Genomic DNA, 14,798 nt, shown 5'->3' on the forward strand with positions numbered 1-14,798 from the left:
ATCCACGCTGACAGGGGAAGTCAACGCGTGGAAGCACCAATTACTTACCCTGCCATGGTTAAATGAGCAATGATTTCTAATTTGGTAAGATTTTCCATTAAGAATACATACAGAGGAAAGCCCAGGTATATACACTATATTGCCAAAAAACGAGATTCCAAAAGAATGGCCTATAGGCCTAGGTGTGCCTGCCAACTACAAACAGTTCAGTGGCACCATTTATTTTATTTAATTTCACGTGGACTTATTATGTGACATGACGCCAAAATTAACATGAATTTAGAAGTAAACTCTAGTTTTAATATTGTTTTGAGATGCAGTAGACTAACACTAGAGACAGGGTGGTATTCATTCATTTCAATGTATGGATATTATAGGTGGGGATAACATGTATTCCTGGCATGGTTACATTCATGCATTCTTCAAGAATATATCAGTTAAATGTTATCTCCGATAAGACTAAATATCATGGCTACATAATTATATTAATTAACAACGATTTTCAATTTGTCCTTTAAACGCCCCCAAGTTTCTTTGGAATATGTACAGCGTGAACATGGCGAAATATATGACCCTTCACCTAGGATATTTATTTAACCTCGTTAATCTGTTCGACAACTTGCATATCCATCACTTTATACTCTCGCGATAAACAGCCCTCATATATTAGGTGAGGTGAGGGGACTCGGTCCACTTGGATGGGCGTTGGGTTTCCTTAAGGATACATTCAAGACGACTGCAGCATTGTGACTTCTAAATTCTGACCTCTGCCCAGCGAGGAAAAATCCGCAAAGATGTCGGACGCAGTGATAAGTTTCATGAAGGATTTTTTGGCAGGTGGTATTGCCGCTGCCATATCAAAGACAGCTGTTGCTCCAATTGAGAGAGTCAAGTTGTTACTTCAGGTAAGAAGTGTTTAATGAGTCAATAAGAAAATATGTGGTGCAAATAGAATACCTGTGAGGGAAAAAGTGCAAATCACTGAATAATCCATCATTGGATCCAAAGTAAAAATTAATTTCATCCCAATTAAGGATGCTCTGAACAACTGAACTTCTTTTGGCGCACGTGACATGTCACTCCGAAGTAATGACTGGAGCAACGATTCAGGGACTAGCCATCCTAAAATGACACATCTTGTTTCAATGATTTTATAGTTGGTATAAGCATTAGTCATATTTTTTTATCATGAGTCAATTTGGTCTCGAGAAATGTTTAGGTATCGGATAAAGTCTAGTATTTTGATGTCGACATCAAGATCAAAATAATAATGAACAGCATTTTCTCTTTCAAATGAAAAATAACGTTGAAAAATTGAGTTACTTCAAAACGTGATCAGCGTTAGTGTATTGCTAAATTTAACTGGTAAGATGCAACCCAATATGCACAAGCAGTACTCAAGTGACGCAACAACTGGAGGCTGTCTCTATAGATGTCAGCCTACACTGTAGGCCCAACAGACTAAGATGCAACCAAAATAGTTTAAGACAATTCATCTACAAAAAAACAAAACAAAAAACAAGTACAATCTGCACAAACGGCCTTGTTAAGAGATTTTCTATGCAGGATTTCTGAGCTCCCTATTGTAGAAGAGAAAACACATTTTGGTCAAAAGACTCAACCAGTCTCAAAAATGCTTGTGTTCCATTCTCTAGGTCCAATATGCCAGCAAACAGATCACTGTTGATAAACAGTACAAAGGAATCATGGACTGCATCGTCAGGATCCCTAAGGAACAGGGCTTTGTCTCCTTCTGGAGAGGTAACCTTGCCAACGTCATCCGTTACTTCCCTACTCAAGCCCTCAACTTCGCCTTCAAAGACAAGTACAAAAAGATCTTCCTTGGCGGAGTCGACCAGAAGACACAGTTCTGGCGTTATTTCGCTGGTAACCTGGCCTCCGGTGGAGCAGCCGGTGCCACATCTCTGTGCTTTGTGTACCCACTTGACTTCGCCAGAACCAGGCTGGCTGCCGACATCGGCAAAGCTGGCGCCGAGAGAGAGTTCTCAGGTCTGGGCAACTGCCTCACCAAGATCTTCAGATCTGACGGCCTCAAAGGTCTTTACCTTGGATTCAACGTGTCTGTCCAGGGCATCATCATCTATAGAGCGGCCTACTTTGGAACCTATGACACAGCTAAAGGTGATCTGCATGAGGACACACATATCTTATGATACAGAATAACAATGCATTTGACCCAAAAGTGGTGTGGGATAACTGGGCCTACTTTTGTCAAACATAATCATGAAGAAGCATGAATCTCAATTGTGCCACTCAACGTTATTGTTTAGGTATGCTGCCAGACCCGAAGAACACACACATCATAGTGAGCTGGATGATCGCCCAGACTGTCACAGCGGCTGCCGGGATCATTTCATACCCCTTCGACACGGTCAGACGTCGTATGATGATGCAGTCAGGACGCAAAGCAGGTAATGAACTCGGGAGCTGTGAACTCACACTTAACAAGACTAGGCCAAAACAGGCCTTTTTTTCCCCTTCTTTTGTTTCCTCTGTTACTTTTGTTACCAAAAAAACCCCCAAAACATTCGTTCTTTTCATTTTGATCCGTTACTTTCAATGATATGTGGCATTAATTCAATCCATCTTTCTATTCCAATAGCTGACATCATGTACTCAGGGACAATGGATTGCTGGAGGAAGATCTTAAAGGATGAGGGTTCAGGCGCTTTCTTCAAGGGTGCTTGGTCTAATGTGATCCGTGGTATGGGTGGTGCCTTTGTACTGGTCCTGTACGACGAGATCAAGAAGTACACATAAACATTCTTGTCTCCCAAAGAGAGCCTTCTACGGCTGCACGTATGTCTTAAGGTTTTATTGAACGAGAACACCATGGTCAAATATTACAAGCAAGGTGTTTTTTTTTGCTGACTTATGAAACAACAGCTTGGACATCTGTACAGCTCACCCGAGACGTGCTAAACAGGCATGGGCGGGTCCTCAGTGGAAACTTGTCAAGCTGGTCGTCAAAACCCCGCACACTTGCTCAACTCATAATTAGTTGAACATTTCTATTTATTACAGCAGTCTGTTAAGAACCCCCAACGTTCATGTTTTGTTCCACTGATTTTATGTGTTGAACCATGTTCTTAAAATAAAAATAAACATCAAAAGTAGTCTTTACTTGGTGTGTTGTCATTGTTTATTATGCGGTCAAAAACTCAAAACACCTGTCAGACAGACTTGTGTTTATGAATGTTAGCCTCACCAAGTTTAACCAGTGGCCCTTATCCCCCCTGATGAGAAACTCTCCACAACACAAAATATTCATAGTATGATGAATGTGTACCAGTTTCCTAATCTCACAAACAACTTTTCACTTGACTAACAGAATAACTGGATGTCAGAAATGAAGGAATTGTAGGCTTTATAATATCTTATATATCTCTTATATCCTGTCTTGAGTATGGCATAGCATCCCACCTGCCGTTATACTGTGTGGGACTGACAGCTATTTCAAGTGCTTCCTTTAAGGCTTTCTAATCTGTCTGCGATAGCAGCCTTAGACTATTGAAAAAGTTTGACTGTAATAATTTTATAAGCACGCCATTACGGCATATAACAGGCTTCTTTATTGGAATGCTAAAACAATTAAAAAAATATTTTCCTCCATGATATTCTAGAAATAACTTTACTAGAACACAAATATATATTGGATGTTGAATCATAAAGCAGTATGTAGTACAAAAACAGTGGACATGTAACCAAACTTTGCAAGCGCACTGTACAAATGCAGCATGGAACACTGGGTATATTAATGGCTAATAATATCATTTTAGAGGGAGAATAGTTTTGGTCCCTAAACCATTTCAGCATATATATTTATTTCATAGAACAAACAATGCTATGGTAAATTATTCACAATATATCATCTAATCATTCTAATTCATCTAAAGCTCCTAGTAAACCAAAGTGAAGATGGATCTTTGGTTTACTTAATAGATATACAATTTAACAGCAACACTTCAGTAGTGAGCTTTTATAAAAACTGTCTATTAATAGTGACATTTATTATATGATGACTATGCACAACTTCACATGGTAAAATCACATGTAATAATGTTTGTTCATCTTTTCGAGACGGATTGAGAAATTGCAATGGCAAATGGCAACTGGCATTTAAATAGCTAACGTTTATTGGTAGAATGTCTGTTTTACAGCTTCTGCAAGCTTCTAACCTTACACTGTGTTCCAGGGCTCTCCCATCCTAGGCTGTAAACAGACAGGAATGAATGGCTTGTTCCTTCCCACAGAGCTGCTACACCCAGGCAGCCCGAGGGACGCCCCCCCTGCTGGACCTGGTCACAGGAGAGGTGGAGGTGGCTCTGGAGGTGGAGGACGTTCCTCTGGGTCCACGCTGATGCGTGGCCCTGCCCAAGGCCCTGCCAGGCCTGGCGCTCTTTCCTGCGGGCGGAGGAAACAGGGGTCGCCGTGGGAACGAGCGGCCGTCACAAACGCGCCGACGCATCGAGCAGGAAAGTGACCGAGATCCTTTATTGACTCAATACGATATTTCGATACATTTCTGGTATTTCCTCAGTACGTGTGTCTACATGTGTGTCTACTCAGGTGTGTCTACTCAGGTGTGTCTACCTGGGGAGGTCCTGCTGGGGGTCCTGGACGGCCCCTGTGGGATGTTGGGGAGCTCCGTGGGCCCCAGGTACCTGGTCTGGCGCTGGTAGTCTGCCAGCTGCTCTGTCCTCCTCAGGCCACGGGAGGGCTTCACTGTCTCAAGCCTCCTCAGAAAGGCCTGATGAGACAGAGGGAACGCTTTTCTGAGGATGTTTTGTTTGTGTTTGGACTGGGCAAAACAATGATCTATATTGGATTAAGGCAATGGAATAATCTACCCTGGATCTATACTAGAGAGGGCGGACATCGTCCTAGACAAATTACAGCTACTCTAGGTTCCTGCTTTGAGAGAAAAAAAGGGATCAAGGGGGATGATACGTTCACCCCCAAAACCAGATTCAAAACGTGTGCCCATCGAAAGTAAAAATAACCAGTGTAGGAACTAAGACAGTCACATGCACTCATGCTCTGACCAGCAAGACTGAAGTAAGCGACACTCCCCAGAAAAGACCAGCCTATGAATGGAAACGTGCAAAGGGTAATTCCTGGAGTCACAAACCATCTCTGATCATTAGAAATATCTCATATTTAAGGGACCGCTTGCTTGAGAAGGTGATGCAATAAAGACCAACAGTATGTTGCTGACACTTCTTTAGGGAGGGAAAGTGTATTCTATGTGCTATAGAGTGTTAAATACAAATGGTGTAGTGTATGTTGAGGGTCTCTAGTTGAGGTTGTATGGAAATCCTTTACATGGGACAAATGAAATATCATTGACACGGAGGATGAGTGGAAAACGGCTCACATGGCAGATTCAGTTTCTTCACTCCAAGAATAGCAAGAGAGGGAGGCGTCTTTAAGGTGAAGGGAGAGAGAGGGAGAGAAAGTGCGTAAGAGGGCGAGTAAGAGTGTCCCCTTGAAAACGTGGTACAGCGTGTCCTCACAAGACTGAGTCCTCGGTATCAGAGCGAGGAATGACGAGAACACGCAGGGACTGTTTAGCATAGTGGAGCACTCCTGCTCCACTCCTACTACGTGTCTGCATGGTTTTTCAAGGGGGTTTACCTAGGTGCACCTATCAAGCCGCTGGCCATTTTGATCCGACCGCGCTTCTTTGAAACCTCTGGAGTCCATGCACGAGGAGAGTTAGGCTTTGGTTGAACTCTCTTTAATGTCACTCGCTGCCACAGCTAGGGCCCCGGCTGCCACCTGCTGCCGTCTCTCCAGGCTGGGACTCGTGTCTGCTTTCACTGGGCCGGGGGCACAGAGGGAGTTCTGAAGGCCCCCCTCAGAATCCACACTACACGCCAAGCTATCTCAGATACGTGATAACTAGTGACAGTAGGCTTGCATGGAAACACGCGTTTGTGTGCTCGTCTGCACTCCTTCCCCCCCCCCATCACTTTCTCTCTCACTCTTACACACACAAACGTGCAAACGCTTCATATTAGTTGTCTGGGGCCAAGTTAATACATTTTCTGAGCTGACATAGGCTACTGGAAAACTTAAATCCTCCTTTACAGGAATTTTGTATACAAAAACAGGAGTTTACTGGGGAATATTAAGAATGAGTCTGGAAAAGCTTGAAAAGACTGCAATTCAACTAAGCAATTCATTGTTTGCGCCACAGCAGCTGTGTTTGTGTAACAACCTCTGCAACATCTGCCACACAGCAGCTGAAGCAGTATAGACCTTTTTTGATGAACATTCTAGAATTTTCATTTGTCAAGTTCCAAAAAGGTCTAGGTAGTGTTGGTAGGAGGTGGAGGAGTTCCATTAATATGCTGGCAATTTACTGTGCTGTACAAATAAAAATAAAACAAAAGTAGGTGGGTCCAGTGGCACTAATCTTAACATCTTCAGAGTTATTATAAGAGGGTATCAATCACAGAGACAGTAACCTGTCCTTCAAGCATCTAGTGTTATAGAAACAAGCGACCTAGCCTAACACTCACCAAGTTCTCCCTCTCAATGCGTTGTTGCTCGCGCTGCCTGTTGAGGGCGCTGTGGTAAAGGCGGATAGGGTGTGTAGTTGGCGTGGTGATGAACCCCGTTGCCGCGCTAACCGGCCTGGATCTGGGGGGCGGGCGGGACAGTTCGTGGAGCAGCCTCTGGTTCTCTCGGTCAATGCGGCGCACTTCCTCATTGGTGAAGGAGTAGTTCTTCCTGTTCCTGCTTCCAGGGCAGTTGATGACCAGGTCGGTGTCCAGGCGACCCGCTACGCCCTCGAACACTTACAGTAGCATGGAGAGATATATGGAAGGGATCACAACAGACTGAAAAATGTATCTCTTTGAAGCCGAATTAGGCTATTATGCTTTTAAAGGGTATGTGGGATATACAGTATTCCAATAAGGCCACAAAGGCATTGGGGATATTGATCAAAAATTAAGAATATATTTAAAAATACTTTTTATTGGGATTTAAACACCCACCATGGTCACCATCACCCTGATCCGTATCCTCTTCTTTCTGGTTTGCAATGCTGAGGTGGCTGGAAGAACAACTCTCAGAGAGCTCCTGCTGCTCCCTGACCCTTTGACCTTTCACCTCCCCCTCTCTGTCTCCTACTGGTCCCAGGTCCAAGTCCAGGGACTGCATAGGGCTGACACCAGGGGTAGAGAGCGGTGTGACGTCTGTCACTGTGTCCTCCGAGTCCTCCTCCAGGCTGCCCTTTACAGCCCTGCCTGGTGTCTGTCTGCGTGTCTGGCTGGGGGAGGAGGAGGAAGGCCAAGAAGAGGAAGGTCGTGAGGACTGGGGTCCCGTCTGGACGGGGTGGAACTCAGGGATGAGGTTTTCCCCGCTACTGACATCATCACAGGAGCTGTCAGTGTCCGAATCCTGCTCTGAGGAGGAGGGTGAGGGGCTCCGGTGACGATGCCTCCTGTAGCTCTTTTTGGGAGGGCCTACCTTGGCCTCGTTGTTTGGTTTAAGAGATTGCTTCAGAAGAGGTGGCACTTCCTCCTCCTCGCTCTCCTCCTCACTCTGATGGTAGCCATCTTCATCAGCATTGTCCTCCTCCCTGACCTCGGCCGATGGTGCTGTCAGGATTTTGCTGGAGCTCATGGAGGAAATGCTAGCGTCTATCTCCACCACAATACTGCCAGTCTTTGACTCAGGCTGGAAATAAAGTAAAGACCAAATAAATCAATGATCAATCATTTCACAAGCAGACATCCATTATAGCTTTAATATTTCTAGGTGCAAGCATACTTACCTCTGAAATCAGATAGGTGGTGTTGCATGGCCCGCTCTCATCTTCGTGTGTTCCTTCACTGGGATTAAAGGCCCTGTCGTCTCCAGACACCTCTGTCCTACAAGGCTCTGTCTGGCTGTTGGGGCTGTCCTTCCTTCCACGTCTTTCAGTCTCTGAACTCCTTTCATTCTTCCCCGAGTCTTTGCTGGAGCGGCTGTCGTCGCTGTCAAAGAACGAATGATCAACCTCTCCCTCAAGTTCTTTGGGACTGAGCATGGCGATCTCTGTCAACACTCCCACGATCTACAGATCATAATGAGAGTAAAACAGTAAGACATTCATAACATTTCATAACAATTGACATGAAAATACAAAATGACAAGCGAAGTGTCATTTCTGTGCTCTTTTTTATGTGCTGTTCAAACCCAACAATGTTTTTCAGTACTACAAACAATGTATTAGTTAGATGTCTTAAATCAGGCAACTTAAATCACTAAAGTAAAAGACACATAGTAACGAATAACAGCAACATCCAATATGACTAGGCTAGTACTGTAGCCTAAATACCTTCGAAGTAGGTACTGGGGTCAAACGTATAGATATATTGTAAATTAAATAACTAAACGTTTGTCCGTCAAATGTATAATACGTTGTGTTGTCGTCCTAAACAGTCACTATCAAGCACCACTGAAGCTATCAAAAGCCTTGACATCTGGCATTATCTGGTGTTTGGTAGCTAGCTATCCAGAACAGATAGCATACTGGTGCATCCAGTACTACCCTTCGTTAGCCAGCTACTGTACTGTAGCTATAGCTACGTTAGCAAATACGGTACGGTCAGTGCCCTATGTCCGCCTCGGCCTCGTTACTCGTGTGTTAATAATATAATTTTCCGTTGTTATTGGCTATCTAGATAAAATATAGTAGCCGGGCAAACCAGTACAGTACCCCGGTACTGTACAGTAAAGTATATTGTCAACCATGCAACCATGTCATGTGCAACTCGACAGCTCATCTCTTCTCTCCAGGCTTCAGTTCAGGTTGCATTTGTCGGCATTTAGCACCAGTAGCTAGTACTAGTACAGTAGTGTGGTTACAGTAAATACAGTATAGTACCTTGCAAGATAGTTAGCAGGTGCTACAGTGTAGCCCTGTTTACCCCTAATTTGCCTGTGTACATGTTTTGAAGATTCCTATTGATTGCCACAGCCATAAATATTAGTGCTAGTTTGCTAACTTGAAGTATTTGCTCAAGTAATCCCAACAATTAGAGATAGGTAGCTGTAAGCAAAGCCATAACAAGTACACTTACCTAGCTAATGCACTACAGTATGCATAAATACATTTATTCCATTACACCAGCTAGACTACTGCCAAACTTCCAGAGTAACCTAGTAACGTCTTCTTCGTGTTTTGCTGTTCGGCGAACTAATAAGCGACGACTGATTTGCTGCCATCTGCAGGCTGAAAACTAAATTGTCACATCCAACTAGGTTCAAGTATCAGTAATCAAAAACAGTTTTTAATAAATCAAATGTCTTTCTAAACATCATACTCTCTTACGATCAACAATACGACATGGGATATAATAGGGACGATCATCCAAATTGTGAATAGGTTCAAACAACATAGAAAACCCTTGGATTAGTACTGTTCTACTACCCTCTGCTGGTTGGCCCATGTCAAAGGAAAAAAATATGTTTAATACTGCACTAATAATTGTCAGTCAACAATTTAGTTACATACCCTCTACACTACAGTATGTAGTATTTCATGAGATGAATTCAAATATACAAGCCAGTATGCATTTCTGGTTATTCTGACCCATAACAGGACAATGAACCTGGACACAGCCAACACAGGAGTATCTTTGGGATAATTCTGTAAATGTCATAGTATTTGTACAGTTTACCAACATTAAAGAAATTAACACACTTTTAAAGCCTGTAGAACACTGTAGCCTGTGTGTATTACAGTGTACCATACATCACATTTCCTTTAATTACAGGTTGTTTATTTTTACATTTTATTTTCTTTTTTTCCTGTGGCACATATGAAACAATTATAGTTAACTGAGGACAGAACTCAGATGGTCTTTGGTCTCAAAGGCAGACACAGGTTGTAGTAGGCATTCTGATCCCAGAATTCAGGTCCCTTCCATCCACACCAGCCCTGTAATTCAAATTAAAATAATATTTAACATTGGCTTCAGCTTTTAAACATAATTATATTAAATAAAAGGGGTCAGACATGTTGCCGAGCCAAAGCTTCTTACTGTTTGACTTTTAAGGTTCCCATTACCTTGTCTGTGATGACCTGCAGGTCCTCAGCCCCAGTGTAATGTGGGTCCAGGATAAGAAAGCGAATCTGACCGCTGGTCTCACTCCACGACACGCCTAAGATAGTGTGTGCTAATACACCACCACCTAGTCATAGACACAAAAGAAAAACGACATGTTTGTTTTTGTATTCTATTGATTCATTTTGATCTGCAGTAATAATACAAAATCTGTAATAAACAAATCTAATGGTTTACATTCTTAACTAATTCCTTAAGAATAAGATACATTTCCTAACCAATCATGACTGGAGTTCCTTCTTCCAGGAAGTGGTTGGCCAATTCTCTGCCTTTTGAGGCCAACTCAGAACCTTGGCTGAGAGAAGAACAAAAACAGATGTCCAAGTCCCAATTGGATCACACAAACAGAGACACACAAACGTAAAAACACGCATTGGGTTTCTAACCTGACAAACATGATCTTGGAGGTGACTCCCAGGAGCTGGTTAAGCACAGCCTGGACCTCGATAGAGCCGATCCACTGGCGAGAGCCCACAAAGTTGTTCTGCTTGTCCCCAACAGCCACCAAGGCCTTGGGAACAAAAAAACTAATCAATAAACAGACAATGCCATGGATTTGGTAAGTTGCTTGGTTCTTTTTGGATGCAAATATAATTGAGGAAACATCCTTCTAGAGTTACATAATCCCCACGATGACCCTATAGTAGCCTAATTGTGTCCACTGCCTAGCTAGGTGGGTCTATACTTGACACAATTCTGGCACTAGCATACCTGTTCAACTTCTACCAAATCTTCTGGAAAATTCCCTCACAGAACACTGCATCTCTGTACCTCTTGTATCTCCTTGTGATTGGGCACAGCTTGTTCCACATAGCCCTGGCACAGGAACCAGGAGCAGATGGTTTGGAGGGAGCGGTAGGCACAGCCCCAGCCATTATCATCCATGTGATCCTGCATGTAGTGGTGGTAGCAATACACCCCCTGGACCAGATACAGCTGGAGGGAAATGGTTTACAAGGCCTCAAAATAGACACGTGGCTTCATGAATTCACATGTGATGAGGAAATCCCTGCACCTATTCACATGAATTTCTTTCACACTTTTGTTTTTTACAAAGAGACGTACAAATTGTGCGTAGAGATAGCACAGCAGAAGATCAAGCATTTGTACCCTTTGGTTTCATTAATTATTATAAGAACTCTGTGTCACTACTGATTGGTCCTCAGAACCCACTGGTGGGTATTTATCTGTGAGAAAACATGTTAATGAGCATGTGCTTGTGAAGACATGTCCAATAGTGGACTGACCTTGCCGTTCTCCAGAGTGGGGTGATTAAGGTTAACATGAGGGGTTCTGAGGTAGCCATCTTTGTAGGGCTCATCAGGGAAGTGGAAGGCATTGGCTCTTTTGAGATAGGGTTTATCATCTGGCAGCTCAAACCGATGATGCAACTCCTACAGAGACAAAAAACGTCTAAATGCCACGTAGAAAAATAATCTGAAACTAATAACACCTATACACTAAGGATCAAATTGTTCTCTTTTTCTTTACACATTATCTATGGTTTTCAGAATACAGAAATCTATGTAGGAAACCTTTCGAACAACATCCAGCTGAGAGTCTGGCACCCCAGCAGGGTAGATCACAGTCACCAGTCCTGTGGGTTCAGGCAGGAGGAAATGGAATGCCTGTGGCACCAATACGACTGTTTCCTTCATGTGCTGAAGGGTTACAGTCTGCATTTCACACAGCTGGCTGCTGAGCGCCCCCATCAGGCGTCCGCATGCACTGCAGGCATGGAAGGAAGACAAAAACAATAGTCAGTCATTAAGTCCAAAACAACTTCCTGCTTACTGCCTGCTCTGTATGGTCATTAATTAATGGAATTTCAAATGAGGTTCTGTCAAAATCAAACCATGAAGAAATTGGAATGTCATACACTTTGAGAGTCTCATCAATAGGCACAGTGACCACACAGTCCATGGGTAGGATTGTGTGGATGAAGTGGTGCTTTGTGCTTCTGTGTAGCACAGGGGCTGAGGAGAGGACTGGCTCTGTCACCTCGGTCATCAGGTTCATGTTTATGATGCTCTTGAAACAAACACAGAGACACGCATGTGAGGCTGCGTCTTATGTAGAAGAATTTATAAAAGACAATCTTTGAAAAACTTTTGCAGTTACATTCTTTTTTCCTTTCTTTTTTCCTGATTTCTTGCTAGTGCTTTCCTGGTCCGTCCTAATAATAGAAAGTGGATATAATTAACTTTCATATAAAATCATATCTCATCTCAAAAATTACATTTGAATACAATGCAGATATCAGTATGTCTTTATGGTTTACTTACTGGAAGTGTAGAAGATCCATGCACGATGTGTTAGCCGTGATGTTGTCAGATTTTGCGAATACATCTTTGTTAGGCCAGATAAAGACTGGACTATTACAAACGTTTAGGACGAGGGAATCTGATTTCACTTTTGAGCAGAGGGCCTCAAAAGTTTTGTTGATCATCGATTGTATGTGTGGCACTGAAAGAATACAAATAGTACGTCACTTAGAATAGAACAGTACTCGATTATAAAGTAGTGGACATCACATGAATTCGTACATGTTGTACATGAGTCAGGAATTTATAAATAAATACAACACAAAGCACTGAAAGGGTACTCTAACTGGCTCAATTAACCTTTGGTGCTATCCAGCTGGCACTTCAACTCCAGAGGACCTTTCACTCGCAAGATGATTGAGTCAGAGACAACCTTGAAAGGATAGTTAGAGCAAGTGAGAGAGCAACAAATATGGGAATAACACGTTGATTGAAGATGTTTGAATTAGCATAAAGAGCACTCGGACAGAAACAGACACTACGTTAGATAAAGATGGCCTGCTTTGATTCAGTGAAACTAGCTCGCTTGCTGCTAGCTATTTTGACATCATGTTATACAGCGCTATCTAGAGTTGACAGACAAACATCGGTTCATCCTTAAAAAATTACCATTATTAAACCTTCGATAAAGATTTTGTTGTTCTGCTAAACCTTCCTTCTTCTTATGCCCAAACTACATCGAAGGCTGACATATTTGTTTTCAATTTGATGATGCGTTATAAACGTGTCTTTAGTCAACGTGGCCCAACGAGAGCACCGATTGGTCAACAAGTCTGTGGCTACGCTCAGTCGTTACATTAGGGATGTTTGATTTATAAACTGTTTCCCCCCACATAAATCCAAGCACCTAGACTTTCTACAGCAGCCTACACGGAAAAAGAAATACAGATAGTCCCATGTAAAATCCCTAGTGACATTGCGCCATCTTGTGGGTAGTTGTGAGTAGTAATGCACTGATAATAAACCCCCCATACATGGATCAACACAAATAATGTATGTACTTTGCAGTCTCATAGTCACATTTTTTTTTAATGAAGGTTAGGTTATTGACCAGACCTAAACAAAATAATATGTATGTTATAAATTACATAATACTTGCCGATTTTAAACAGTTTACGATAGAACATAATGGCAAAACAACACTTTAGAGCTAATCAAATCCCCACTTTTTGCTTTCCTTTTGCAAGAAAATTGAATTACATTTACATTTAGTAGACGGTCTTACCCAGAGCGACTTACAGTAAGTACAGGGACATTCCCCCCCAGGCAAGTAGGGTGAAGTACCTTGCCCAAGGACTCAACTTATTTTTGCATGGCCGGGAATCAAACCGGCAACCTTCTGATTGGTAGCCCGATTCCCTAACCGCTCAGCCATCTGACCCCCCTATAAGCTTGAAGGTCTCTCGAAGGTCCACGCTGTAACATCAATCATCCAACCTGCTGTAGAGACCAAGGCTAAGCCTTTCCGAGGGAATATCGTCTACGACCTCCAACCTCACCCACCCTCAACACAGGCACAGAGGTGTGCCCCTTCGCATCGATGGTGTTGCAATAAACAACCAGCCGGTTGTAAATGTCATCCTGTCACATATCTCAGGTCCCATCATGGCAGCACTACCTAGGGCGCCTGGCACTACATTATCTCATCTCCTCAATGCCGTGCTGCCTGACATACGTACATTTGGTGTGCCAGCTTAACCATCCACACTTGACTCTGCCACCCCTTGAGCTACACCAGCCGCTGCTCCAGTGCCAAACTGATGTCCATCCCTTGTGCCGGTACCAGACTCAAGTCCATCCCTTGTGCCGGTGCCAAACCACGAAGGGGCCTTTGAAAAAAGAACAGCATGATATGGGACAATGCAAAGAACCAATTTCTTCAGTGGACAATCCTGCATGAGTGTCTGTTTCTCACTGTCACTGCTCCCTGAGAGCATGTGTGTCAAATCTGTAAGATTAATCCAATTTTTTAAATATAATTATTGTTTGATGTAAGTCAATTACACACCCCAAGTGTGTATGGGGAGTGTATGTAGGGAGTGTTGCTGAAACAGTTTTTTTCAGCTTAATTGGTCCTAATACAGACTTATTGCACCAACGTAAAACAACGAGATATATCAGACATGTTTTTTTTCCTTCTCTCCAGACATATGTAATATATTCATAGTAGCCAAGGTACACATTAGATAACCCATGTAATTACAGTAGCTTTGTTTTCCTCAGTTTGTGGAATTAAATGCGACTAATTATTATACAAAGGAAACACTTTAGGGGAAATGGATATCTTAAGATAAGCTTAATGGAATAAATAAAAATAATTGTTTCC

At 42.7% G+C, this 14,798-nt stretch overlaps 3 protein-coding genes across 3 annotated transcripts; 1 reads left to right on the plus strand and 2 right to left on the minus strand.

The window, feature by feature from the left end:
- The first annotated feature begins 668 nt into the window (after positions 1-668).
- Positions 669-3,137, plus strand: slc25a4 (solute carrier family 25 member 4). Its single transcript, XM_047045313.1, has 4 exons — positions 669-905; positions 1,656-2,142; positions 2,292-2,432; positions 2,624-3,137. Exons 1-4 carry the CDS (start codon positions 795-797, stop codon positions 2,779-2,781), a joined length of 897 nt encoding a protein of 298 aa, XP_046901269.1. The 5' UTR covers positions 669-794; the 3' UTR covers positions 2,782-3,137.
- A 68-nt stretch (positions 3,138-3,205) lies between these two features.
- Positions 3,206-9,216, minus strand: cfap97 (cilia and flagella associated protein 97). Its single transcript, XM_047045312.1, has 6 exons — positions 9,102-9,216; positions 7,811-8,092; positions 7,029-7,713; positions 6,549-6,826; positions 4,615-4,771; positions 3,206-4,425 (listed from the first exon to the last, which is right to left on the minus strand). The coding sequence occupies exons 2-6, from the start codon at positions 8,063-8,065 to the stop codon at positions 4,280-4,282; spliced, it is 1,521 nt and encodes a 506-aa protein (XP_046901268.1). The 5' UTR covers positions 8,066-8,092; positions 9,102-9,216; the 3' UTR covers positions 3,206-4,279.
- A 73-nt stretch (positions 9,217-9,289) lies between these two features.
- On the minus strand, positions 9,290-13,213 carry ufsp2 (ufm1-specific peptidase 2). The gene is made up of 12 exons (XM_047045076.1): positions 13,082-13,213; positions 12,773-12,845; positions 12,434-12,614; positions 12,270-12,324; positions 12,028-12,179; positions 11,684-11,876; positions 11,396-11,542; positions 10,920-11,084; positions 10,535-10,659; positions 10,367-10,443; positions 10,091-10,215; positions 9,290-9,961 (listed from the first exon to the last, which is right to left on the minus strand). Exons 1-12 carry the CDS (start codon positions 13,082-13,084, stop codon positions 9,875-9,877), a joined length of 1,383 nt encoding a protein of 460 aa, XP_046901032.1. The 5' UTR covers positions 13,085-13,213; the 3' UTR covers positions 9,290-9,874.
- Between the last annotated feature and the right edge of the window lie 1,585 nt (positions 13,214-14,798).

The sequence above is a fragment of the Hypomesus transpacificus genome, chromosome 22 (assembly GCF_021917145.1).
Source record: "Hypomesus transpacificus isolate Combined female chromosome 22, fHypTra1, whole genome shotgun sequence".
Classification (NCBI taxonomy): Eukaryota; Metazoa; Chordata; class Actinopteri; order Osmeriformes; family Osmeridae; genus Hypomesus; species Hypomesus transpacificus.